The sequence below is a fragment of the Notechis scutatus genome, chromosome Z (genome assembly GCF_049901735.1).
Source record: "Notechis scutatus isolate UNSWTSFEM ecotype Mainland chromosome Z, rNotScu1.2, whole genome shotgun sequence".
NCBI lineage: Eukaryota > Metazoa > Chordata > Lepidosauria > Squamata > Elapidae > Notechis > Notechis scutatus.
The window spans coordinates 57,224,965-57,250,941 of NC_142025.1; the positions used below are offsets into that span (position 1 = coordinate 57,224,965).

Here is a 25,977-nt window from a genome sequence, read left to right on the forward strand (position 1 = left end):
AGAAACACAAAGAGCTGATATGATTTGTATTCAAGAGGTTCATATTAAGACACATGATCAAGGATATTTAGTAAATAAAAAACTGGGGAAAATGTATTCAGCATTGGCGGAAGAGAAAAAGAGGGGTAGTACTATATATAAAAGAGGACATAGCCTCAAAATTGATTTATAAAGATGAATTGGGAAGAATAGTAATGGTAGAGGTGGTAATACAAAATAAAAAGACATTATTAGTAGGGATATATGCCCCCAATAAAAATCAAAGTGAATTTTACAAAATTTTATATGAGAAATTAATAGAGTTTGGTAACCCAAGAATTTGTATTATAGGAGATTCCAACGCAATAACAAACAATAGTCCAGATTATGCCTGTGAACAAAGACAATATAAGAAACAGAATACACTGTCTAAGAAATTTCTAGAGATGGTTGAAGAATTAGAACTTGTGGATGTGTGGAGGAAGAGAAACCCAGGAATATCACAGTTCACTTTCTACTCCAGCCCACACAAATCATGGTCCAGAATAGATATGGCTTGGGTAAATAGTGAGTTATGCAAGGAGATTCAAGATATAAAGATTTTGGCTAATACGTGGGCAGATCATAATCTGGTACAGATAATATGGGAAAATAGTCTCTATAAAAAAGGTAGATGGACACTCAATTCGCAACTATTGAAGGAGGAAGAATACATTCAAAAAATTAGGGAAGAACTGACCAGTTTTTTTTTAAATTTAATAAGAAACAGGATACCTCATTGCAGAACCTATGGGATACAATGAAGGCATATTTAAGGGGAATATCGATAGCTTTTACAGCAAATAGAAATAAAGAGAGGGAAAGCGGAAAGCTCTAATAAAAAGAATAGAGAAAATGGAAAATAAGCAAATGGAAACCCCGGGGGACAAGCAAATTAGAAATGAATTAGCGCTAGTTAGACATGAAATGAATATTTTAGAGGAATTAATAAAAGAATTATTACAGATTAGATATAACACAAGAATAATAATAGACAGAATATTATGAAAAACATCCAGGAAACCAAGTGGCCTTGGCCTTCCTGGATGTGCAAAAGGCTTTCGATAACTTAAATTGGGATTTTATGAAGAAGCTGATTAACTTCATGGACTTTGGAGGTAATTTTGTAAAAATGTTAAATGCAATTTATGCTACGCAAACGTATTATTAAATGGAGAAATTACTAAATCATTAAAGATAAGGAAGGGTGTTAGACAGGGATGCCCTCTTTCACCTCTACTTTTCATAACAATTTTAGAAACTTGGTTGGATAGTATTAGATCAAATAAAGAAATTAAAGGAACCAAAATTAAAAGACAAGAGCATAAATTACAGGCCTTTGCAGATGATATGGTTTTTGTTATAGAAGATCCAATAGACTCAGGACCAGCTTTACTAAATGAAATAGATAAATTCGGTAAACTAGCAGGATTAAAAATTAATAAGGAAAAAGACCAAATGCTAGTTAAAAATTTACCAAATAGTAAACAAAAAAAATTGGAAGAAAAGATGGGATTACAAATTGTAAATAAGATCAAATATTTAGGCATCTGGCTAAGAGCTAGAACATTAAATCTGTGGGAGGAAAACTACACCAAATTACTGAAACAGATTGAAAAGGATTTGGAAAATTGGAATGATGCAAATTTCATTATTAGGCAGAATAGCAATAATCAAAATGAATGTTTTACCTCAAATACTATATCTATTTCAAATAATTCCAATATTATTGGATTTTTTTTTTAAAGAATTACATAAAATTGTGATGAAATTTATCTGGGCAAAGAAAAAAATGAGAATTAAAAAAAATATTTACAAGATAATAAAAGCAGAGGTGGATTTGGACTCCCTGCCTGGGAGATCTATTATAAAGCAGCAGCATTAGTATGGATAAAAGATTGGATCAATTTGAGAAACAATAGAATTTTAAAATTGGAGGGCCACGACTTACAATTAGGGTGGCATGCATTTTTGTGGAACCCGAATAGCCAAAACAATCTATACTTTACTAGACATGTATTCCAAAAGCCATTGATTAAAATTTGGGCTATTAGAAGAAATCATTATACCAAAATTCCGAGGTGGTTTTCAACGATGGAGGCAATGTTCCACTTAAATACGATGGATATCAGTAAAAAAACTGAAGTACTATCAAATATTAGATAAAGAGGGAAGAATTAAAATGATACAGGAACTTGAAGCACTAGGGATAGTCATTGATAATTGGTCATATTTCCAAGTAAAATTGAGATATAATAAAGACGTAAAGGAATATGGAATTGAAGTAAAAGATACGCATTTAGACAAAATACTTTCAAAGGGTTGATTTCTAAATTATATAATTACTTATTAGGACATGAAATGGCTGAGAGAATCGTGAAAGGACCTATGTTAGCCTGGGGAAAAAAAATTGGTTTCAGTATAGATCTGGATGACTGGGAAGAAATTTAGCAAAAAAATCTCATATTAACTAAATCAGTGGCACATAAGGAGAATCTGTACAAAATGATGTATAGATGGCATCTGGCACCCTCTAGATTGGCCAAAATATTTCCGACAGCAAACCCATACTGTTGGAAATGTAAAGGGAAATTTGGTACTTATTTTCATTTATGGTGGACCTGTCCTAAGACAAAGAAATATTAGTTAAAAATAAAAGAGTGGATAGAAGAAATTATAGAGTGTGGGCTGGAGTGGAAACCGGAACTGTTCCTGTTGGGAATGATTAAAGGGGATTATACCCCTAAAGTAAGTAAGATATCTGACCATCCACTTATTGACAGCGGCATGGATTTCATTAGCACAATATTGGAAGAATCCAAGTGTACCACCGATACATATTACTATTCAAAAAACGTATGAGTGTGCCCAATTGGAGAGGCTCACACTCAAAATCAATGGGAAGGAGGACACAGATTATTTTAGGATATGGGATAAATGGTACAATTGGGTAGACTATAAAGGGAAAACACGTAAATGAACCCAAGAAACAAATTATATTCAGCTGCCTATATGAAATGTATAAGAATAACAAAGGTGTTAAATCCTCTTCTACATTATTATTAACATTATATATTCACTATATCTTTTTATTTATTATTTAAAAAATTATGAATGTATTATTAATTAATAGTTATAAACCAACGAGAAGATTAGTAGAGTATTGTGAGTTACTTAGTAATTAAGATGTGATAGTAAATGGAAATATGAGAAGTATCAGTAATGACTATTATGACGTATCAAATTCGATATCAAATGTAAAGAGGAATGTGTTATGTATACACTATTGGTTTTGTATTTTTAAATTTGTATGTTTTTAATTATTGTAAATAAAGTTTAAAATCTTAAAAATAAAAAAATAAAAAAAGACAAATACACATTAGATCAAAGAGTTTTATGAATCATAAGCCATGTCAACATAAAAGTTTATAATCTAATCATTTGTAATAAGTCTAGGTGCTACTAGACTATTGTTTTTCATGCAATAGATTAACAGAATTATATTTTGGAAATTATTTATTTTACTTAGTAAAATCTGTGCATACAGCTGAAATCAAGATTATGGCCTACACCTATGGAGAAAGGAGGATTTTTTTGCACCTATGGAGAAAGGAAGATTTTTCCATCGTTATACCAGCAAAGATGATCAACTCAATTCCAATTTCTAGTTCCTTAATCAAGAACAACAGTCAGAAATAGTCAACTGCAATTAAATATAATATTAATCTTAGCTGCTATTAATATTTATTAAAAATTTTGATGTTTAATTTAGGGTTTTCTTTGGACTTTGCAGCATTGGCAAGATCTTACTTTCCTCAGTCTGACAGGCTAAGAAGAGAACTTAAATTGATCAATTTGATGAAAAGCCTGTTCTACTGTCTTCCAGGTGATTTTTCATAAAGATTTTAGCAAATTGTATCATTGGTCTACCTGGGGGAATAAGAGAACTAAATTTATAGCCAGTTCAAATTCCATGAAGTTTACCAATTATTTTAACTAAGTCACAATTTACAATTTTGACGTCTTCATTACTCTTTAGCAAATAGAAGAAATTACAAGATTGAAAGTAACTGCTGGGAAACTACTGAAGTGAACATTTTTTCTGTCTTGTACTTCTACTATCTATAATTTAAGATCATCTTACTGGCAGCTCCTAAGAACACTTCAGATTAGAGATACAATTTCTCAATTTATGTGTTATACTATATATCCGTTTACCATGATAGAACATAAATCTCCTTTTGGCTGAGAAGCGACGGGAGGATTTGCCAATGGAAAAGCAATGGCAGGAGCCAATGGAGTTGGGATCAGATTATCTTCTTTTATTGGCATTTCTGGATTTCTAATTAGAAGACTTGCAACCTCCACTGAATCCATTTTCGTTGAATCATTAATCCCTTAAATCAGAAAAATATTAGTGCATGATTTTTCATATTTGATCCAATTGAACAGTTTAATGAATAAAAGCAAATAAAAATGGACCATAATTTAAAAAAGGAGCATAATTTAAACCTGAATACTGAAAAACAAATTTCACATGAGTCATTTCCAATATTCCAAGACAGCCATCTACTTAACTGTTAGGTAACTATTTCAATGTAAATGGGATTTTCTTCTGCATAAACATTAAAGCTACAATTCTAGCTTTATTTACACATAGAATAACAATATTTACAATGTAAATTCAATCTCAAACTATAAGATGAACTATAAAATGAACATTGCGTTAATCCAAACAAGTTACAAAAACATGTTTTAAATTCTATTTCAGTCTCAGAACAAATTTCTGAATCTAAACATTTTGCATGAGAAAAGACTTCAAATTCAAGACTATAAAAACATAAAATTTTTAAAAAAATCCCTCCAGGCAGAGATTTACTAAAAAGAATAAAGCATTTAAAGTGCTCATTTAAGAATAACAAGAAACAATCCACATAATCTTCATTATGTGACTCTTTGCTTTTGTACATAAATTTTAGAAGCTCCACAAGCTGTCAAGCAGTAATATACCTAATTCAGCCCAGATATCTTCCATGTCATAAATAAAATGATGAAGGAAGCTAAAACGTACAATGTTTTTTTTAATACAGATTCTCATGCGATAATGAAATTCAAACTTAAATGCTGAAATCCCATTCTGCCATTTATGCTGCAACTTACCCATTTCAATAATTTCTGTATCACTTAAAAACTTTCTAAGTGAAAGTTCTCCAGGGAGCACTGCAGTAGTTTGAATTTGTTCTAAATACTGTGAAGGACTGTTAGGCCACTGCAGGTTGCTGACAAGCCTTGCTCTCTCCTCTCTTGCTGTAGGATCATCCCAAATTATCTGTTCATTCTGGGATGGCTCAGTATTGACATCAGTTGCTCCATGATGTGACTGCCTGAGACATGAGGATATACAATGTGTTAGAAAAAAATGAGGGCATAACTGTTTAGCAATTTTCCTAAAATTACAGCCCCGAAATCTTAAGATATTCTAGCTACTATTTTATTTATTCATTTATTTGTTTAATTTATATTGCCGCCTATTTGCCCATGGCGACTCGAGGCGGCTTACACAATGTAAAACCATATTTAAAACAAAAAATAAAAAACAATAAAAACTAACAAAAAAGAATCAAATAAATTAGTGAAGTACAATAGAACAAAATTTGGGAAAACAAAAAACAAAAACAAAACCCAAAAAAACAACTCCCATCCCCCGCCCCAACGACAGCAGATCAACTAGCCATTTGATGGGTTCCATCCCTCTCTGGGTTCCCCAGGCCTGCTGGCAAAACCAGGTCTTCAGTGCCTTTCGGAAGAGTGCTAGAGCGGGGGCCATTCTAATCTCTGGGGGAATGATATTCCAGAGAGAAGGAGCCACCATGGAGAAGGCCCTTCTTCTGGGTCCCATAAGGTGTATCTCCCTCAGGTGTGGGACCTGCAACATTCCCTGCCTCCTCGCTCTAATGGGTCGAGTAGATATGACTGGCAAGAGATGTTTCTTCAGATAACCCAGATCCAAGCCATGAAGGACTTTAAAGGTGACAACCAGCACCTTGAATTGCACCCGAAAGCAAATTGGCAACCAAGGCAGCTCCAGGAGAGTTGACACATGTGCACACCGGGGTCTACACAAAACCATGCGGGCCGCTGCATTTTGCACCAACTGGAGCTTCTGGGTGCTCTTCATGTTTAGCCCCATGTAGAGCGTGTTAATAATCAAGATGTGAAGTGAATGAATGACTATGAGAAGGGACCGCTGATCCAGGAAAGGGCATAAATGGTGCACAACCTGCAGTTGCACAAAGGCCCTCCTGGCCACGACTGCCACCTGCTCTTCAAACAGGAGTCGTGAGTCCAGGAAAACCCCTAGATTATGCACAGGGTCTGTTTGGGGTAGTGCCACCCCATCCAAGACTAAAGGTGGTAATTCTCCCTGAGCCAACGAACCCCACACCCAGAGCCACTTGGTCTTGCAAGGGTTTAGTTTCAACCCGTTGCTCCCCATCCAGCCCCTAACAACCTCCAGGCACTGCGAGAGGGAGGACACAGCAACACGGGCCGAGACATACAGCTGAGTATCATCAGCATATTGGTGATACCTCAGTCCATGGTGACGGATGATCTCACCCAGTGGCTTCATATAAATGTTGAACAGGAGTGTAGAGAGTACCGAGCCCCGCGGAACCTGTAAAGCGGTGGGTGAAGGTTGGATCCCTCCCCTCCTATCAACACTGACTGAGAGCGGCCGCAGAGGAAGGAAGTGAACCAAGACTGCACAAGGCCTCCCACTCCTATCCCCCGAAGCCGCCCCAGGAGAATCCCATGGTCAATGGTATCAAAAGCCGCTGAGAGGTCAAGTAGAGCAAGGAGGGATGCATTACCCCCATCTTGATCCTGCCAGAGATCACCCAAAAGTGCAACCAATGCTGTTTCTATCCCAAATCCAGGCCTGAATCCTGACTGGTAAGGGTCAAGATAATCCGTTTCATCCAGAAACCTCTGGAGCTGCTGCGCGACCACCTTCTCAACAACCTTCCCCAAAAAGGGAAGATTGGAGACAGGTCGGAAATTATCCAACTGGGTGGAGTCCAGCGATGGTTTCTTAAGAAGAGAGCAGACCACAGCCTCCTTAAAGTGCTGGGATACCGTCCCCTCCTGTAGAGAAGCATTAATCACTGCCAGAGTCCACCCACCTGTCACCTCCTGGGAAGCTTTCACAAGCCAGGAGGGACATGGGTCTAAAATACAGGTGCTTGCACGCATACTCCCTAGGATCCTGTCCACTTCCTCAGGAGCAACAGGATCAAACCGTTCCCAGATAACAGGGCAAGAACCTGCCTCAGGAGCTTCCACCAGATCAGCAACCATGCCGGCATCTAACTGGGAATGAAGTCGAGCGATTTTGTCTTCCAAAAAATCCACAAATTCCTCAGCGCGCCCCTTCAGGTGGACCTCAGTGTTCTCCTTCCCTAGGAGGAGATGGCTCACCTTAAAGAGGGCCGCTGGGCGATCATCTGCAGACGCAATTAGTGTGGAGAAGTATTTACACTTCGCCTCACAAATCATCACAAGGTAGGCTTTACTAGCATGTTCGCTTTACTAGCAAGGTAGGCTTTACTACCCATGTTCGATCGAGTTCATCTCCTATCTTCCGCCAGCGGTGCTTTAGATGTCTCCTCATGAGTTTCATCCCTCTCAGTTCTTCTGTATACCACGGGGCACAGAGAGGTCTACAGGTGAGGAGAGGTCACAAGGGTGCAATCCTATCCAGAGCCTCAGTTCTATTCCAAGTCGTGACTAAGAGCTCGGCTGGACTGCATAACAGATCTGCAGTTATAACCCTAGCTCCTTCTGGAACTATCTGGGTCCATTACTCAATGGGGGAGGACCAATCTATTAGGTACTGCCTCCCTGTGGGGGAATGCAATTTTTGAGAAACTCATTGCCACCAGACTGTGATCTGACCATGACAAGGAGACTAAGGACAGGTCTATCAATTCCAGGTCAAATAGACACTGCTCCGACAAGAACACCAAATCAGGAGTGTGACCACTATTACTAGTCAGGCTCTGGGTAATCTGGGACAGACCCATGGAAGTCATGGTTTCTATGAAATCTCGGGCTACTCCGACCCCAGAGAAGGCAGGTTGAAATCCCCCAGAACTATAAGCCTGGGGAATTCCACCACCAGCCTTGCAGCGAGGTCCAGGAGCCCAGGTAGAGAAGCTGCCACGAAGCAGGGAGGCTGGTACAGCAGCAGCAATCCCACCTGATCCCTTGAGCCCAATCTAAGAAAAAGGGTCTCACAGCTGGGGACTTGCTGAACAGTGCTTCTGGAGGCTACTAGAGATTCTCTGATAACAACAGCCACAGCTGCTCCCCGGCCCTGAGGTCTAGACTGGTGCCATGCTCGATAACCCACTGGGCACATTTCTACAAGAGGGATGCTCCCTCTGGGCCCAGCCAGGTCTCAAGCAGATCAGTCTTCTCTTTGAGGATCAAATCAGCAATAAGGCTAGCCTTATTGCAAGCTGATCTCACATTTAAAAGCAGCAGTCTAAGACCAGGACCACCACAAATCTGCTGACCAGGAAAATGAGCTGAGTGCAATGGGGCAGAACACGAGATCGGTACTAAACACCAAGGTTGCGTTACCCGTGCCTGCCCTCTCCCTTGTTTCCCATATCTCCTGTTACCCGACACCACTGAAATAGGATGCCCTCCTCTGCCTTCCCTGAGAACCATTCAATCCCCCATCTCCAATATAGTAGGTACCTTAAAGCTTCTAAAATTCTACTGCGGCCATTACGAGCAGAACGGGGTCCATCTGGAGTTGTTGGAGAATTCTCAAAACCATTCCGAGAGTTCCTTTGTCCTTGCAACTTTGCTAATGATGTGGCAGTCATAATTTCTTGGAGCTGCTTCTGAAAGTTTTCCCTCATTTCCAATGTCTGTGTTAAAACTTAGGTACAAAAAAAGAATCAATAAAGAAACTATTACAATCAAAACACACCTGTGGCCTTCTATTAAAAAATATATAACAGAACCTTTTTTATGTCACACTTTTCCCATTCCACATTTTAAAAACTTTTATAACTCTATGAAAAATTCTAATACCTAGTAATTGGGGCCAAATACATAAAAAGTTACCTCCTTTTGGTTCATGCTCCTTTTGTTCAACCTCATTTATTTGATCAATAATAACTTTTTTTGTATCATTATCATTCACTGAATTATTCTGAAATAATTGAATAACAAAACAAATCAGTATAAAAAATTACATACAAAAAGTTATGGGTAAAACCTCAAATAAAACACTATAGGCATCAGAAACATTGGAATAGAATAGTTTGATTTTTTTTTAGAAAACTTCAGCAATGTGAGGATGTATGTATGTACATATAGCTTCTAACTTAAAACAGATCTGTTATAATAGTAATATATCATTACCAGGTTCAGGATTTAGAAACATTTTATTCGTTCAACCCTACTTAGGATGAACCCAAAATGTTCTATATGCAAAGCATTGCTAGATTGGAGTATAAAATTTTAAACATTTTAAAAATTAAGGTTATACATTATAATAATGATATTCTGATTATTTCTATTATACTATAGCAAGCAATGTTCTTAAAGTTTGCTATTATTTTAGAACTAATATGAATGAAAGCAAATCAAAAAAATCATTAGTTATTTATATATACAGATTAATATTATCAAACTGAATGGAAGAATAGAGTGAACAAAAATATACTTTGTCTCCTTTCCCTTCTTTTCCAGCAACATCAAGCCTTCGTGAGAACCTGTCAACTTCCACACCACTAATATTCAAACTCATTTTAGGATTATATGTATGAGGATAAAGAGATTCAGCTAGTCGCTTGTATTCTTGTGCACTCTGGGAATTAAAAAAAGGTCAGATAAAAAGAGATTAATGCCACCACTTTTGAACAATAAATGCATAAATATTAATGTTAATAAATATTTTCTTTTTTCCTGCCTAATAGATAATAAACAAAAGATTACTTTGTTTACCCACAGAAAGTTCCAGTAAAGATGAATTACTTAGTGTCCTAGATCACAGCCTCCAACCTTTTGGGAACCAAAGACCGGTTCCATGGAGAGAAGGTTTTTTGCGGACCAGAGGGAGAGTGGTTTTGTGTCCTGCCTGCATCCCGCTGATGGGACTTTGCTTATATGTGCAGCCCAGTTTTTGGCATGCTGTGTACTGATGCCAATCTTCGGACCAGTGGGCCCCTGACCTACATAATTATTAATCAAAGCTCACTTCATCAGATGCATGAGATTAGAAAAGTAAGAGGTAGTCCCAAAGTGATGAAATGCAAGAAGAAATAATTTATTTCACTTCTGATTCCATCTTTCCAGACTTATCTTTTAGCGGAAGGGAAAGAAGCAAAAGTAAAAAAATATTAATTGCATGACATCATCATCTCCACCACCACCACCACCACCACTACTACTATTAGAATGGGGATGGACAAATCATGGCCCTTACTTTAAAAGAGACATAAACATAGGCACACATAGGAAGAAGTCGTACTGTATGAGTCTTTAAAACAAAGAACAATGGAAAAGAGAAAATATTCTTTCTTTTGAAGGAAAATGGCAGGGGAAGGATACTATAAAATCTCCAGTCAGAGGTGATATTTGCTGGTTCTCCGAACTACTCAAAATTTCCGCTACCGGTTCTCCAGAACTGATCAGAACCTGCTGAATATCACCTTTGCCCCTCCCCCCCAAAAGGAAGGCGAGTGTTGGTGATAGGAGATTCTATTCTAAAAGGAACAGAACCAGCCATTGGCAGATCAGATATTTTATGTAAGGAAGTATGTTGTCTCCCTGGAGCAAAAATCAAAGATGTGGCTGAGAACTTAACCAAAATAATTAGGCCAACAGATTATTACACTTTCCTCCTCCTTCACAATGGAGCGAATGACACAACAAAGAACCTTAGTGTAATATTGAGAGATTATAAGCAATTAGGCAACAAAGTTAAGGAGCTAGGAGCACAAGTGGTGTTCTCATCAGTACTCCCAACGAAAGGGTAACACCCATTGAGGGGGAAAAGAATTATAGAAATAAACCACTGGCTAAAGGGTTGGTGTCACCAAGAAAACTTTGGTTTCCTGGACCATGGATGCATTATCTTCATGAAGGACTCTTGGCAAGGGATGGGCTGCATCTCACAAAACAGAGAAAAATGTATTCAGAAGAAGATTGCTCGAACTCATCAAAAGGGCTTTAAACTAAAATTGAAGAGGGAGGGTGACCCAATCTTTAGAATCTCTAGAACACAAAACCAATCATAAATCCAAGGAAAACAAATCAAACAATGAGGTAAGGAATGATGAAAAAATTTCAAATAACAACTAGGAAATGCAGGAAACATACCCTTGGACAGGCATAACAGTCTTAAATGCTTGTATACAAATGCTCAAAGCTTGGGGAACAAACAGGGTAAACTAGAAGCAATAGTAGACGAGGGCAGGTATGACATACTTGCCATTACAGAAACCTGGTGGGACCAAACCCATGACTGGAATGTACTGATGGGTGGATGTAAATTGTTCAAAAGAAAGATCAACAAAAAAAGGAGGTGGAGTTGCACTACATGTAAGAAGTCACTACATATCTACAGAAATGCACATGATCAAAGATAAAATCCCTCCAGAATGTATATGGGTGAATATAAAAGAAAAAGTGACATTGTCATAGGTGTATATTATAGGCCACCCAACCAATCAGAAGAAATGGATGAACCCCTTGCCAACCAGTTAACAAATATATGTAGGAAGCATACCACAGTAGTAATGGGAGACTTTAACTATCCAAATATCAACTGGGAGACTAACTCTGCAGCAAGTGGGAGACTAAATATATAAAAAGAAGCATAGAATCAAGATCACATGAAGTATTAGTATTTATTTTTATTTTTATTTTTTTATTTTTTTTATTTATTTTTTTAGGTTTTTTTTATTGATTTTAACAACAAACAAAAACACAAACAACATAAGACATGACATAAAAACATCATTATTCTTCTTCATATATTTACAGACAGTGCATCGGTATGAAGTATTAGTATTTATAAAACTCTAGTAAGGCCATACCTGAAATACTGCAACCAATTTTGGTTACCACACTACAAAAAAGATGTTGAGACTTTGCAAAAAGTTCTGAGAAGAGCCAACTAAGATGATCAAAGCCCTGGAGACTAAAAATATGAAGAATAGCTGCAGGATTTGGGTTTGTTTAGTCTAAAGAAAATAAGTATTGGGGGTGACATGATAGCAGTATTCCAGTATTTGAGGGGTGCCACAAAGAAGGGGTAAAATTATTCTCCAGAGCACTAAAGGGCAGGACAAGAAACAATGGTTAGAAACTATCAAAGAGAGAAGCAACCTGGAATTAAGGAGAAACTTCCTAGCAGTGAGGACAATTAACGAGTGAAACAGTGTCAAACCTGAATTTAGTTTGGTAGTGGAATCGTATGAATTCAGTTTGACACACTTGAGAAATGGAGGGGGAGAGAACTGAGGTGGATGAAGCTCCAGTCAAAACAACATAGCTGGGTGATGAGTCAGCTGCATTCCAACTGCTGCTTGGCCAGAGAAAGTTGCCAGGAAACTATTTTATATCCTGGTTGGACAATGTGACTTATTGTTTTGGAAAAATGAGAACCTTCTAATTATAGTGATGTGGAAACCCGGGAAATCTTCAGTACTGTCTTCCATCAGTTTGTGCTAAGATGTGTAATTAGAGTAAAATAGTTCTTTTAGGAATTAGAATGCCTCTGGGTTCATTTTATGATGATTGCATTACTTGGAACCTGACAAACAGCTTGCCTCCAGAAATCGTGAGCACTCTCTCACTGGATGTTTTTAGGAAGAGTCTACAGTCACTTATCTGACATGGTATAGGTTCTCTTGATTGAACAGGGGGCTGGACTAGATGACCTCCAAGGTGCCTTCCAGATCATTCTAGTCTAGATATATTAGGAAATCAGCAACAAAGCATAAGTTGTGCTGAAAAGTATTTATTTGGAAATCCCTAAAACATTTACTATAAATCAGTGGTTCTCAATCTGTGGGTTGCGACCCCTTTGGGGGTTGAACGACCCTTTCACAGGGGTCGCCTAAGACCATCGGAAAACACATATTTTTTGATGGTCTTAGGAACTGAGCCATAATTTTATGGTTGGGAGTCACCACTGTATTAAACGGTCGCGGCATTAGGAAGATTGAGAACCACTGCTATAAATAGTAATTATACTGAATAACAACAACATCTACAGAATTTAGGAATTATTCTGACATACAATAGTTGATTGTCAGATTATAGATGATAGGATAATTAACTCCTCTTCTAGGATGAAGGCATCAAAAGGAAAAAAATGTCTCTTGGGAACAAATATAGGATTTTATCTGAATTGAATTATTCTGTAGTCTAATGATATAGAAACTGGTATTACAAACAACAAAGAACAAAATTACAGAAAGGCATGTTATGAATTCCAGAAGAAACTGCGCGGACGCACACACACACAAAACAGCTCTGGTTATTACCATTAGTGTTTCCTATTAGAAACAACGCAACAGACACATAAAGAACTATCTTCTGAATGGAGTTTGGGAATACATAACCAGAATAAGTTATCCAACAGTTTAGATGTATCCTGGATTGAACATGCGAAATACTGGACATCTTATAGTCAAAGACCCTTTATACAAGATACTCGAACATACCTCAGCCTGAACTAAACCCAGAGACAGCAGGATATCTATCTTTATATAGTCAGGTTAACTCACATGGAACATCTGAAGTAAAATATATTTTGATATTAATTCCTCAGTTGCATGTAAATTATTCTTGTGTTTTTAGTTCCCCAATATGCATTCAATACATGAAGCACAAAAATAAAAAATAACGGGGCTGTGTGAAAGTCTAGATCTTTTTCCTTAAGCAAGAACAAGTTATAGCTAATTAAAGAATCACAATGTCAAATAAATTTTAATTTCTCTATCCTATATCTCTATATGAAACCACTGAATGAGGTCATCCAATACCATGGGATGAGGTATCATTAATATGCTAATTTAACTCAACTTTACATCTCCATCCATGGTGATCCAAATTATGCTACAGCTGCTCTCTTGCAGTGCCTAGAGCAGTGCTTGTTAACCTTTTTGGTGCCAAGTGCCCAAAGTAAATGCATGCATGCATGCCCCAATCCCCAAAATGCAATGCGAGAGCCCCCTGCACATGCGCCCCATACTGCGCATGCACGCACATTCCCTGTGCATGTGCCCCAGCCCCAACTTTGGCTTCCAGGTTGATGTAGGAGGCTTTTCAGGCCCAAAACGGGGCACTGGGGACCTCATGATCTCCACAATTTCTCCCCCCAGCATGCCCTAGCTTTCTCCTGCATTTCTGCCTCCCATGCCTTCCCCAATCTCCAGTTTCCCCCCTCAGCACGCCCTAGCTTTCTCCTGCATTTCTGCCACCCATTCGTTCCCCAATCTCCACAGGTTCCCCCCCAGCATGCCCTTTCTCCTGCATTCCTGCCATGGAGAGGCACCTGTGGAAATCGGGGAAGGCACCGGAGGCAGGAATCCAGGAGAAAGCTAGGGCGCGCTGGGGGAAGAAAGGTAGGGCACGCTGGGATGGAGGAACTTCGGAGATCAGGGAAGGCCCTGCCCCCGCACATACAAAGCAGAGACCCTAAGACCAGCTGGCCAGCGGGAGGCATGTGCGCATGCACGGTGGAGCTGTGCTGGGGTGACAGCTGGCATGATTGCAGAGGGCTCTGGGTTCCACCTGTGGCCACACGCTTGCCATAGGTTTGCCATCACGTGCCTAGAGGCTATGGGTATCTATATAGCTGTGGGTTCAAAAGGTTTTGGGATTTGGGAGTTTATCATTTTTAGTTCTGGATGGGGTTGCACGGGGGGAGAGGGTTCTCTTAGATTCACAACATCTGTTGGAAGTGTAGTTGGCAGTCGTGGCTGAGAGTCTTTGCATAACTATGTGCCAGTTGAGCCAATTTCTGGATCGTGAGCAGGGGTGGGATATGACAGGGTTAACTACCGGTTCGGGATTTACGAGGTTCAGTGATTTATGATGTGCTTCCCTGCATGCTGCGAGCGGGCACCTGTAAATCGTCGCCTGTAAATCGTCATCAGCACGCTGCATGCAGAGAAGCAGCCTTTGAAACAGCCTTCTTTTCCTGCCTTTTTAAATGCAGCTGTGCCTCGTTCTGCAGCTGAAGTTGAAAAATCAGGAAATAAAGATCAGGTAAGAGCCTGGGTGGGCGGGTGGGCAAAAACATCCGCAGACATAGAACCGGTTCTATGTCTGCTGCTCTTCAGAGCTACCGGTTCTACAGAGGTGGACAGAACTGGTAGAAACCCACCCCAGATCGTGAGGGTCTGCATGCAGTCACCCACACCCTGGTCATCCTTGAAGAGTATTGAGAATCTTTAACTGTTACAGAATGCAGTGGCACAGAAATTCTTGAGGCCTGTCAGGTGGCTAATGTAATACTGCTGTTATGTGACCTGCACTAGTTGCCAATTTGCCTCCTAGGTGTTCAATTGGACCTTTAAAGGAAAATTGAAGGTGTTCAATTGGACCATTACCTTTAAAGCTCTTTATGGTATGGGTTCAGGATATCTGAAGAGCTGTCCCACCTCAATGGGACTAGCTATCCCACTCATGCTAGGAAAAGAGGCCAATTGCAGATGTTGTCTGCCAAAGGGTCCAGAAGAGCCTCTGAGAGAAGATCCCCATGTTGCCCATTCTCTTGGTTTAATCCTTAATTTTAAATGCTTTGTATTATCTGTTTTTACCTTTTTATTTTAAGCTGCCCAGAATTGCTGTATCAGTGAGAAGGCTAGCATAAATTTTAATAATAATAAATAAAATAAACATTTTCTTTAGCATCAGAAAGAAAGGATATCCCTACCTCCAAGAGCCAATGCTCTGAAACAATGTATATGCCTCTTTCTTTAGCAGATTTGTATTCCCGGTTGTTATCATACTGCCTTCCCTGGTAGATTAAATGTGTTACAGTTTCATCAAAACACCACCTAGAATAAATGCAAACAATCAACACTTGTTAACACTTGTTAAATAATTGCTAATTTAGAAGAAGAGAATTAGTTTGCACACAGCAAAATTCACCTAGATAGCAAATATTTCTGTTATAATAAATTTAGCCATTACCTGTTTACATATATTGATTTTTTTCTTAATAATGTTCTGATACACAAGGATATAGAAATAAAAATCCACACAGTAGAACCTCTGGTCATGACCTTAATCTGTTCTATGACTTTGGTCACAACCCAATTTTGTCCTGACCAGAAGCGAGACTGACAGCACATGCACGTACAAAAAAAAAAAGGCACATAAGGGGAAATCGCCATGGCTGTGTTTGATTACCACCCAAGTATTTGTTCGCAACTAGATGAAAAAGTTTTGCAAAATTTTTGGTCGATTTGGTCGTGGTCAGAAGCTTTCGGGACCACAGGTTCTACTGTACAGTCCTTAACAATTTGAATTGTTACTTCCTGCCCTGGATGTTTAAGCAGAGTTGATATTCTCCAAGTTGCATATACAGTATTATATATTGTTAGGACAAAAGAAGCATACATTTTGTCGCATTCCCTACCTTTTAGAAGAGGGTCTCCCCAGAGAGAGGGACAATGCCTTCTCTCCCACAGTTCTGAAAGCCCTTAAGACCTGGCTCTGATACCCAATGTGTTTATGAGGTCCTGATATGGTTTGCTATTTTTATTATTATTTTAGTCTGTGCTGCCAGACTTTTATTGTTTGTATATTTTGTAAGCCAACTAGAATCTATTAGAGAGGACAATTACAATAAATAAATTTTATATATATACTGTGTTTATATATGTTTTCTTAACTTTTCGCAGGTACTTACATGTATGGTATTCAGCTTTGTTTGGGTATTTTCCCAAGTCATGATAGTTGTGCTTTTAAAGTTGTAGCAACGTTTCGGCAGAATCTCATCTGCCATCAACAGGCTTCTGTATTGTGTTTGTCTGTGAGTCAGACTTTTACAGTTGTTTCAGTTTTAAATTTGGGGCTAGCCTACTGCTGTGCCAGAATGGTTTTTTCTTCATCCTGATTGGTTGGGAGTCTTGGTCTGTGTTTATTGGTCTTGGAGTTTGCTGTGTTCTGCTTGTGGGTGTTTCTAATATCTTCTGTCTGTTTTGTGGCTTTTTTTGTCTTGATTGGCTGGCAACATTGTGTTTCCTGTATTGGAGGCTTTTAGTGCGGCTTGGCTCCGAGTAAACGGGCGGCTATCATTTATTAGGAAGCTAGGTTTCATCTGGGTGCCTGGTTGGGGTGTATTTGAGCTGGAGGTATCAGGGGGGGTCTGTTTGTGCCCAGGTGTTTGCCTGGCTAGTGGTGTGGAGATTTTTTTGTTTGTGAGTGCAGGCTTCCAAATGATTGACAGTCTGGTGGAATCATCTCTTCTGTTCATGCTTTCAGGTCTTTTTTCAATCTCTATGGCTTCTCTGATAATTCTGTGGCTGGGGTTTTCTATAGTGGCTAGGGTTTTGGTGCCATTGAAGTTGATGCTATAACCTGTGGCTTTCATGTGTTGGACTAGTGAGGAAGTGTGTTCCAGCTTTTTTACTGCATTTTTGTGTTCATCCAGGAGGGTACTTATTCTTCTATTGGTCTGTCCAATATATGTGACCGGGCATGATGCACAGGGGACTCATATATGCCTTGGTTTTCCATTTGTAGCAGCCATCCTTAGAAACCCCAAAGATAAAATTGACCTGAAAAACCAAGGCATATATGAAGTCCCCTGTGCATCATGCCCGGCCACATACATTGGACAGACCAATAGAAGAATAAGTACCCGCCTGGATGAACACAAAAATGCAGTAAAAACAGACAGAAGATATTAGAAACACCAATCAAGCAGAACACAGCAAACTCCAAGACCAATAAACACAGACCAAGACACCCAACCAATCAGGATGAAGAAAAAACCATTCTGGCACAGCAGTAGGCTAGCCCCAAATTTAAAACTGAAACAACTGTAAAAGTCTGACTCACAGACGAACACAATACAGAAGCCTGATGATGGCAGATGAGATTCTGCCGAAACATTGCTACAACTTTAAAAGCACAACTATCATGACTTGGGAAAATACCCGAACAAAGCTGAATACCATATGTGTGTGTATATACCATATGTGTGTGTGTGTGTGTGTGTAAACATACACACACATACACATGTGTGTGTATATACCATATGTGTGTGTGTGTGTGTGTGTAAACACACACACACACACACACACACACACATTTTCGTAGATTTTCACGGATACAAGTATGCAGGTCTTTGCGTGTTCGGGTCTTTTCCCGTGTAAGATTGAGAGTACCTTGGCAACGTCTCGACGAGGTCCCACTCGCCATCTTCAGGCTGGTGCTTTCGGCTTCGTGCTTGTGAGAGCAAAGCATGATCGGAGCTGCCGTCTCCTATATATACTGGAGGGGAGGTTGGCTGTGTTGTCATTTCTTGATTGGTTGATGGAGTTGATGTTTACAGATTGGCTGGCTTTTTCATACGAACATGTGTGGCTGAGATATTGGCTGTGTGTCTATCAGCCTCCTTTGTTGTAACGACCTGGGTAATGGGCTACGTGATAACCTTCTGAGTTCTATTGTTGTGACATCCTGGGTCTTGTGCTGTAATCTCCTGGGTCGTTGGCTGTGTTGCAACATCCTGGGGTTTTGTGGTGTAACCTCCTGAGTTCTGTGATGTGATATCCTGAGCAGGTGGCTGTGATGTGACGTTCCGGGTTTTGGTTTGGCTCCGAGATTGAGGCCTGGATATGTGTTAATGGCATGTGTCCATTTGCTTGATTTGGGGGTCGGGGTGTGTGGCAGCTGGTGATGCAGCTGTGGTCTGGTTTCTGGATGGTGGTTGTCTTTCGTCTAAGGGATGGGTTTGGGTTTGAGTCTGCTAAGGGAGAATGGTGGTGCTGTCATGTGTTGTTTTGGGTCCGGTGTTGGTTTTTGTGGCTGGGACTTGTTTGTTGATAAGGACTAGTTTCCAGATGTCTGGTAGGTGGGAGGCATTGTCCCGTTTATTCATGTTCTGGGGGTTTTTCTCTATTTCGATGGCTTTTCTGATTATTCTCTTGTTGAAGTGTCCAGTATTGGAGATTAATTTGGTTCCCTCAAAATTGTTTATGTCCTGTGGCTTTAAGGTGCTGGAAAAGGGAGGAAGTATTTTCTTCTTTTCTGATTGCGTTCTTGTGTTCTGCGATGCGTGTATTTATTCTCCTGTTGGTTTGTCCAATGTATGTGGCTGGGCAATTGTTGCATGGTATTTCATAAACTCCTTGGTTTTCTAGCTGGATCTTGTCTTTGGGTTTTCTTAGGATGTTGGCTATTTTTTGGTCAGTGCTGAAGGCTGTCCTGATATTGTGTTTGTGGAGAATTCTGCTGATTTTATCTGTGGTGCCTTTGATGTAGGAGAGGACGGTGATACCGTTGTCCTATTCTGTGTCTCAGTTTCTGGGGGGTGTCTCCCTTAGGATTAGATTGGTAATTGTGCTTCTTTGGAATCCATTGGAAATCAATACGTTCGTGAGGGTGTGTAATTCTGTTCTTTTTTTTTTTTAATAAAGTTTTATTTGGGTTTTCACACATACAAAATACAAGTAAAACATCTTTTTTGAAAATAGCATGGTCCCGGGTTGAACTTTTTTATAGAGACACAAAACTCAATTTCATTCTCCTTTTTGTATTCTATTCCATATCTTATACATTTTCTATACAGTTTCCCCCTCTTTTGATTTTTTCAATTTTATTTTGATTATCGCATCTCAATTCAAATAATTATCTTTATACTTTTGTCTGTTCTGTTTCAATTTAATTATTATCTTTTCTCATTAAACAAATTTTCTCCTGTAGTTACTAATTACAGAATGACACCTTTATATCTTTTAATTACATCCATTCAACTCTTGTTTAAACTTCAATATATACCTTAAAGTTATGACCTTCAATATAATACATAATACATAACTTCCAATCGAATTCTGCTGGTACATTCTTATAATACACCCTATATTCTTTAAAAAAAATGATTATAAATATATGTAATTATAAACCCTCATTCCATTCCAATTCAGTTCTATCATTAATAATCATTAAAATCTTAACATCTTTAACACTTCTTTTCAATTAAATATCATACTTCCTTAAAGACATAATCTCCATAATTAATTTTTCCCTTATTTCTCTTCACATATGTTTTGTAAATCATTAAATATTCACTGTTACATTTATTTATTGACAAGCATACCACTGAATTACGATAGCTATTTTATCAAACATTTTAATCATACATGGTTTCATATTTTCTAAAATTATTTCTATTTCTAATATAACAATACTAACTTATGTACCTTTGCAGAATCACTTTTTCCATTAAATTTTCACCCATTATCTCTAAATAGGCCCTGTTTCTCTATATTTTGTTTCTGTCCTTTATAACTTCTTTTCCTTTCTTTATTCCTTCTCTTCTTTTCCCTCCCCTTTTTGCCCCCTTGTCTCTCTACTTCTAATTCTCTCTTCTGCATTTCCCTCTTCTGTTGCTTTCTGATTTTATACTTATTTTTCACTCTATTTTTGGGGGGGAGTTGTTTTTCCCAATCTTAAACTTTCCATTCTCTTTCCCCCTTTCCTCCCCCCACCTAAGATTACTTGTTCATTAAAGATGGCTTCTTCTTTGTCGCAATCTTCTTGTTCTGCAGGCATTTCTTGTTTCTCATAATTCCAAATCTCCATTTCTAAAAACAAATACGAAGCCAAAACAACCTCTCCTTCTTGTGCATCTTCTTTTGTACTTTTTAAGTTCCATTTTCAGTTCTTCTAAAAGTGGAGCCATTTTAAACAGTTTTAAACAACCACCCGATTGATTTTAGTCATTCAAATACAATAACCAAAAATCCAGAAATCATCAAGTAATCCAAATAGTCCCAAATTATTTCTTCTTATTTCTTTTCCACTTTCTCTTCCTGGGGTTTTGTTGCGATATTTCAGTTAAAATGTGTCTTTTGGAACTCTTGTTGAGATTTTGCTGTAAGTTCTTTTTAATTCCAGGCAGTCTTCTCCCTTCCAGATCCTGCCCTTTTATTCTTTTCTCTCCTTTCCTGTTTTCAAAAGCTTTTAATTATCCAGAAATCTTTATTATCCCTTTGACTTTTTATTTTCAGCATTAAATGCCTATTAATGTCAAAGTGGATTTTTTCCCAATTTCTTGCTTAAGCCTCTTAGCTGTCAGTATAGGAAAAGGAGGGAAAAAACCCAAATCTTTTCCTTTTCTCTCTCCTTCGCAGCTTAAAAATCTTCTTAGAGAACTATGTTATTGTTTTTTTTAATAGTTTCAATTCCAGGGTACCTTATTTCTTGCTTTTGCTGTTTGACCCAGTCAACCAAAACTTTCTCCTCTTATCTTCCTCCTGCACATTCTTTTCTGGTCGAGTTCTTCTTTGTGGTGGCCATTTCTGACCACTGCTACAACCGCCTCTGGTAAAGGGAGTAATAGCCAGCTGGGGAGGAGAGATGTGGCTCTCCTCAACCCTGCAGGCAGTCTCCCCCCTCTTCACCACCTCTTCGGGGTGGCTTAGCCCCGAAACCAGCCGGCTCGGGGCGCTCCAGCGGCGAGCACAGATCGAAGCCTCGTAGAAACGAGGTTTTGGTCTGTCGCCGAAGAAGCTCAAACCGGAAGTCTGTAATTCTGTTCTCAAGTGGTCTTTGTTGGCTAGGTGTTTGGTTCTGGAGATGAGGATCTTGGCTATGGAGTTGATCTGTGCAGGGTGGTGATGGGATTGTGCGTTTAAGTAGCGGCTGGTGTGTGTTTTCTTCCGGTGGATGGTGTGTCCTAGGAAGCCATTGGCTTTTTTGTAAATTAGGACGTCCAGGAAGGGAAGTTGGTTGTTGGCTTCTGTTTCCATGGTGAATTGTATTTTGGGGTGTAGGCTGTTGAGGTGTGTGAGGAAGTTGTCCAGTTTTTCTTTCCCGTGTGGCCAAATTACAAAAGTGTCATCTACATATCTAAGCCAGAGTTTGGGTTTGTGTTCGGATTGGTTTCAAAGTGTTCCATGTATAGGTTAGCGATTACAGGTGAGACGGGTGATCCCATAGGTGCTCCTTCTATCTGTTTGTATCTTTGTCCATTGTAGATGAAGTATGTGTTGGTTAGGCAGTGGTTGGTCAGATCTAGGATGTGCTGAGGGGGGTTGTATTTGTTTTGGATGGCTGTCAAGGCTTCTTTAATAGTTACTTGTGTGAAAAGGGATATGACATCAAAGCTCACGAGTAGGTCGCTGGGTTGTAGGTTTTCTTTATTGTTTCTATGAAGTGGAAAGAGTTTTGTACGTGTGAGGTGATGGATTCTGTGTAGGGCTGGAGTTGTTTGGTAAGAAATTTGGCAAGATTCTGTAGAGGTGAGCCTATGGAGCTGACTATGGTTAGGAATGGTGTTCCTTCTATGTGTATCTTGGGGAGGCCATAGAGTTTAGGGCATCTGGATGGTTTTTCTCTGGGGATGATTCTTTGCTGGATCTCTTCACTGATGGGGGAGGCTTTTATTTTGGATTTGGTGGTTTTTTCCAGGTCGGTGGTGGGTATTTAGAGGTTTGTAAGCGGGGTCTTGGAGTAGGTTGGATAGTTTGGATTGGTAGTCCAAGGTGTTCATCACGACCATGGCATTTCCTTTGTCTCCTGGGAGAATGATTATGTTGTTGTCTTTCCTCAAGTTGGTGAGTGCTTTTTGTTTTTCTCTGTGTAAGTTGCTTCTGGGTGGACTGCTGGAGCAGAGGACATTGGTGACTTCAAGTTTAATTTTATTGGCTACATCTGGGTTAATTTTGGTCAGGCACAAGCACGAAGCCGAAAGCACCAGCCTAAAGATGGCGAGTGGGACCTCGTCGAAGCGTTGCCAAGATACTCTCAATCTTACACGGGTAAAGACCTATACACGCCAAGACCTATATATATATTTGTATATGTGTGTGTGGGTGGGTGGGTGTATGTATATGTATACACACACACACACACACACACCATTGTTCAAGGACAATTTACACTTAATGTAAAATTGAATGTAATTCCATATGAATAAATGTAAATGTTAACATTTTATTAGTATAAATATTAATATATATTCAGTAATACTATATTATACATTATATAATTCCAATGTTTTCATGTTTCTTTCTGCAGCCATCATTAAAATATTTCATAAAATTGATTACAATATTATATAGTCCATTTGAATTTCTAGAGCTATTAAAATTGAAATCTACAGTAATTCTAACAATGACTTCATTGCTATATATTTAGCTTACACCTGCATATACCTGTAATCAGCTCCAAGAGATGCAGCAATAGCATTCAATTCACTCTGCTTTTTACTGAGCTTCTTACTGACGCAGATGACAACATCCGCTAAAGGTTTTGATTCTTCTTCCTGATCAAGTTAGGAAAAATATTGGAACACTTGAGTTTTCAACATTTCCAAATTTCCACATTCATTTGTTTATACAACTCTTTAAAAAGTTAATATTTAAGGGAAGGGAAGGGATACATTTAATTCTTTCTTTCAGTAAAATAGCTCCATTGTGCTTAGTTAAAAAAAAGTTACCTCCAAATAAAAATGGCACTGCTAGCTATTACAACAATGCGCTCAGATGAACTGGATGGCATCACTAGAGAAAGAATAAATAAAACTCAAGTCTTGTGTCAGTAGTATCATATAACTAGCTATCAGTTACTCTAAATTCTTTCTTTTGGTGAAAGAGTAAGCTCCTCTTGAGGAAGACTGCCCTTAAGAAAAAGGCTAGTAATAAAATGAATTGGATCCTCAGAATGGAGAGGCCCCATTCCTAAATCACTCATCAGAATGTAAAATCTTACACTATGTGGTTTACATATACATTTTTGAAATGTCTCAAGAGCATCCTTCACTAATTTCAGAATTCTTAACAAGAACTGCCTTGTTATTTTTCATAACTAAGCTCCGCTAATTTCAATTCAGGTATAATTAAGGATAAAAAAATCCTTGGTTTTATTTTTAAATGACATTACAAAGTGATGTCACACCCTCAGATCATTGAAGCATACACAATGTTGCCCATTCAGTTCATATTATGATGCAATAAAGATTTACTTTTAAAAAAACCTGCCCTACATGACTCAAAGATTATAATGATTCAAAGGTTTGAAAATTACTAACACTTCTCCAACACAAAAATTTCAGCAATATAGCAAAAAAATGTGTAATTATGCAAGCTGAAGCTCCATACATCAGGTCAGCACAAATCTAAAAAAGCCTCCATAATAAATTATATTTTTCTTTTCCCAGTTCTATGTCTATGCTTACTTCTGAGATTTCCAGTGAAGGTATGGCAAACTGAAAAGTTCTGCAAAAGCAGAGCTGATAACTACAGCAAAAACTAAGGAGCCAGTGAGTTCCTCTCCAATTAATAAATGGATGGGAGATGTGCTCCAGACAGTTACTCCTCACAAGATTACAGGACAGTGGTATTCCATTTCTAAGTATTGGACCCATTTTGCTCACACTATGGCAGAGTCTTTTAAAGGACACCTCACTGTCAGGATATTAGCAGTTACCCCAATTAAATTATAAGTCTAATTGTCTTCAGAAATTGCCTATTAGCTATTCTAAATCTATATCAGCAATTCCAGGTAAACCAGACAGGACAGACAACTAGATGAGTTATTTTATTGTAAAGCTATATTAACAACCTTTCAAGTCTAAAAGTACAAAATTTCCCTCTGCCATTTTTAACTGTTTGACCCCTGAGGGTGGGTCATTGCTAAGTGGATGACCGTTAAGCCATTGGGGATCCCTCTCTTGTCTGATTGTGTCCTAGGCAGCATTCCTTTCCCCTCTTCCCCAAGGTCATTCCCATGTTCCAAGTTATTAGAGTTATTAACCTATCGGAATGACAGGTTTAAAAAGTCTTCATGGGGTGAATTTATCTTTGTCTCTTAAAAGAAAAATTGATTAAAAGCTTAGAAATTAAAGGGTTTGAAGTAAAGAGCAAAAAGATACAAAAGATTTTTGTTAGGAATGATAGTCACCTAACAGTTGGGTTGGCAATATATAAACCAAGATAGTTATTTAATACTGTTGTATCTTTAAGAGAGTGCTGTAATTGTGATTGGCTGAGATTCCTCCGACGGCCATAAGATGGAGCCAGAAACTTGGTTTGTTCTCTTCTTGCATTTCCTTGTTGCCTTTTGCCTGATCGTCGTTCTGCTTGGATTTCTGTGAGTCTTGCAAACTGTTAGCAAACTCCGTTTACTGAATTTTGTTTATCAAACTGGACTTCATTTTTGGATTATTCCTGGACTGATTGTATTGAATGCTACCTGCTTTAACCGTGTATGATTTGGACTGTTTGTTGGACTTTGTTTACCCGTTTACAGGAAGTAAAATCTACATTTTACTATTCAGTGTATTTGTATGCTGGTTGTGCGTTATTCCTCACCACTTTCACTACGTTTCCCTGAGTGCACTCATTCTCCTAACGGGGAATGCCTCAACAATTTTGATTTAAGAAAGTTATAAATGGAATAAGGATCCAGATAAATTTGGAAGACTTTTACTATAAGATTTTGGAACTAATTATAAAAAAACTTGTGACAGACTTATTCTGATTGCAAGTCAAAAGACAAGTGATTATTTAGAAATTAGGCAGTAGAGGGGAGATTTTAAGCAGAAAAAAAAATTAAGTCTGATATCAATTAACACAGGGAATGATATAGAACATTATGAAATCCAAATTATTAAAGAAAATCTTTGAAAAAACGAAGCCAAAAATTAGTAACTACAATAGCAGCACTATCAATAATGAT

General features: G+C 38.5%; 2 protein-coding genes and 1 long non-coding RNA gene across 6 annotated transcripts in view; 1 reads left to right on the forward strand and 2 right to left on the reverse strand.

The window, feature by feature from the left end:
• TOPBP1 (DNA topoisomerase II binding protein 1) overlaps nucleotides 1–25,977 on the reverse strand; it is a 141,168-nt gene that overhangs the window by 46,945 nt on the left and 68,246 nt on the right. For all 4 annotated transcript variants that reach the window (XM_087945257.1, XM_026678507.2, XM_087945256.1 and 1 more), the window contains 7 exons: nucleotides 23,454–23,563; nucleotides 15,995–16,118; nucleotides 9,764–9,907; nucleotides 9,160–9,247; nucleotides 8,785–8,971; nucleotides 5,179–5,402; nucleotides 4,237–4,415 (listed from right to left, as the gene is read on the reverse strand). In XM_087945257.1, coding sequence (XP_087801383.1) covers nucleotides 4,237–4,415; nucleotides 5,179–5,402; nucleotides 8,785–8,971; nucleotides 9,160–9,247; nucleotides 9,764–9,907; nucleotides 15,995–16,118; nucleotides 23,454–23,563 — 1,056 coding nt within the window. The remainder of the gene's footprint in view (nucleotides 1–4,236; nucleotides 4,416–5,178; nucleotides 5,403–8,784; nucleotides 8,972–9,159; nucleotides 9,248–9,763; nucleotides 9,908–15,994; nucleotides 16,119–23,453; nucleotides 23,564–25,977) is intronic.
• Nucleotides 3,483–10,232, forward strand: LOC148128882 (uncharacterized). Its single transcript, XR_015745597.1, has 3 exons — nucleotides 3,483–3,904; nucleotides 9,790–10,121; nucleotides 10,160–10,232. It is a non-coding gene; the product is annotated as an uncharacterized LOC148128882 (long non-coding RNA).
• On the reverse strand, nucleotides 7,746–8,776 carry LOC148128883 (uncharacterized). Its single transcript, XM_087945260.1, is given in 3 exon segments — nucleotides 7,746–8,140; nucleotides 8,143–8,460; nucleotides 8,463–8,776. Coding segments are annotated over 3 exon segments (867 nt in total). The 5' UTR covers nucleotides 8,755–8,776; the 3' UTR covers nucleotides 7,746–7,883.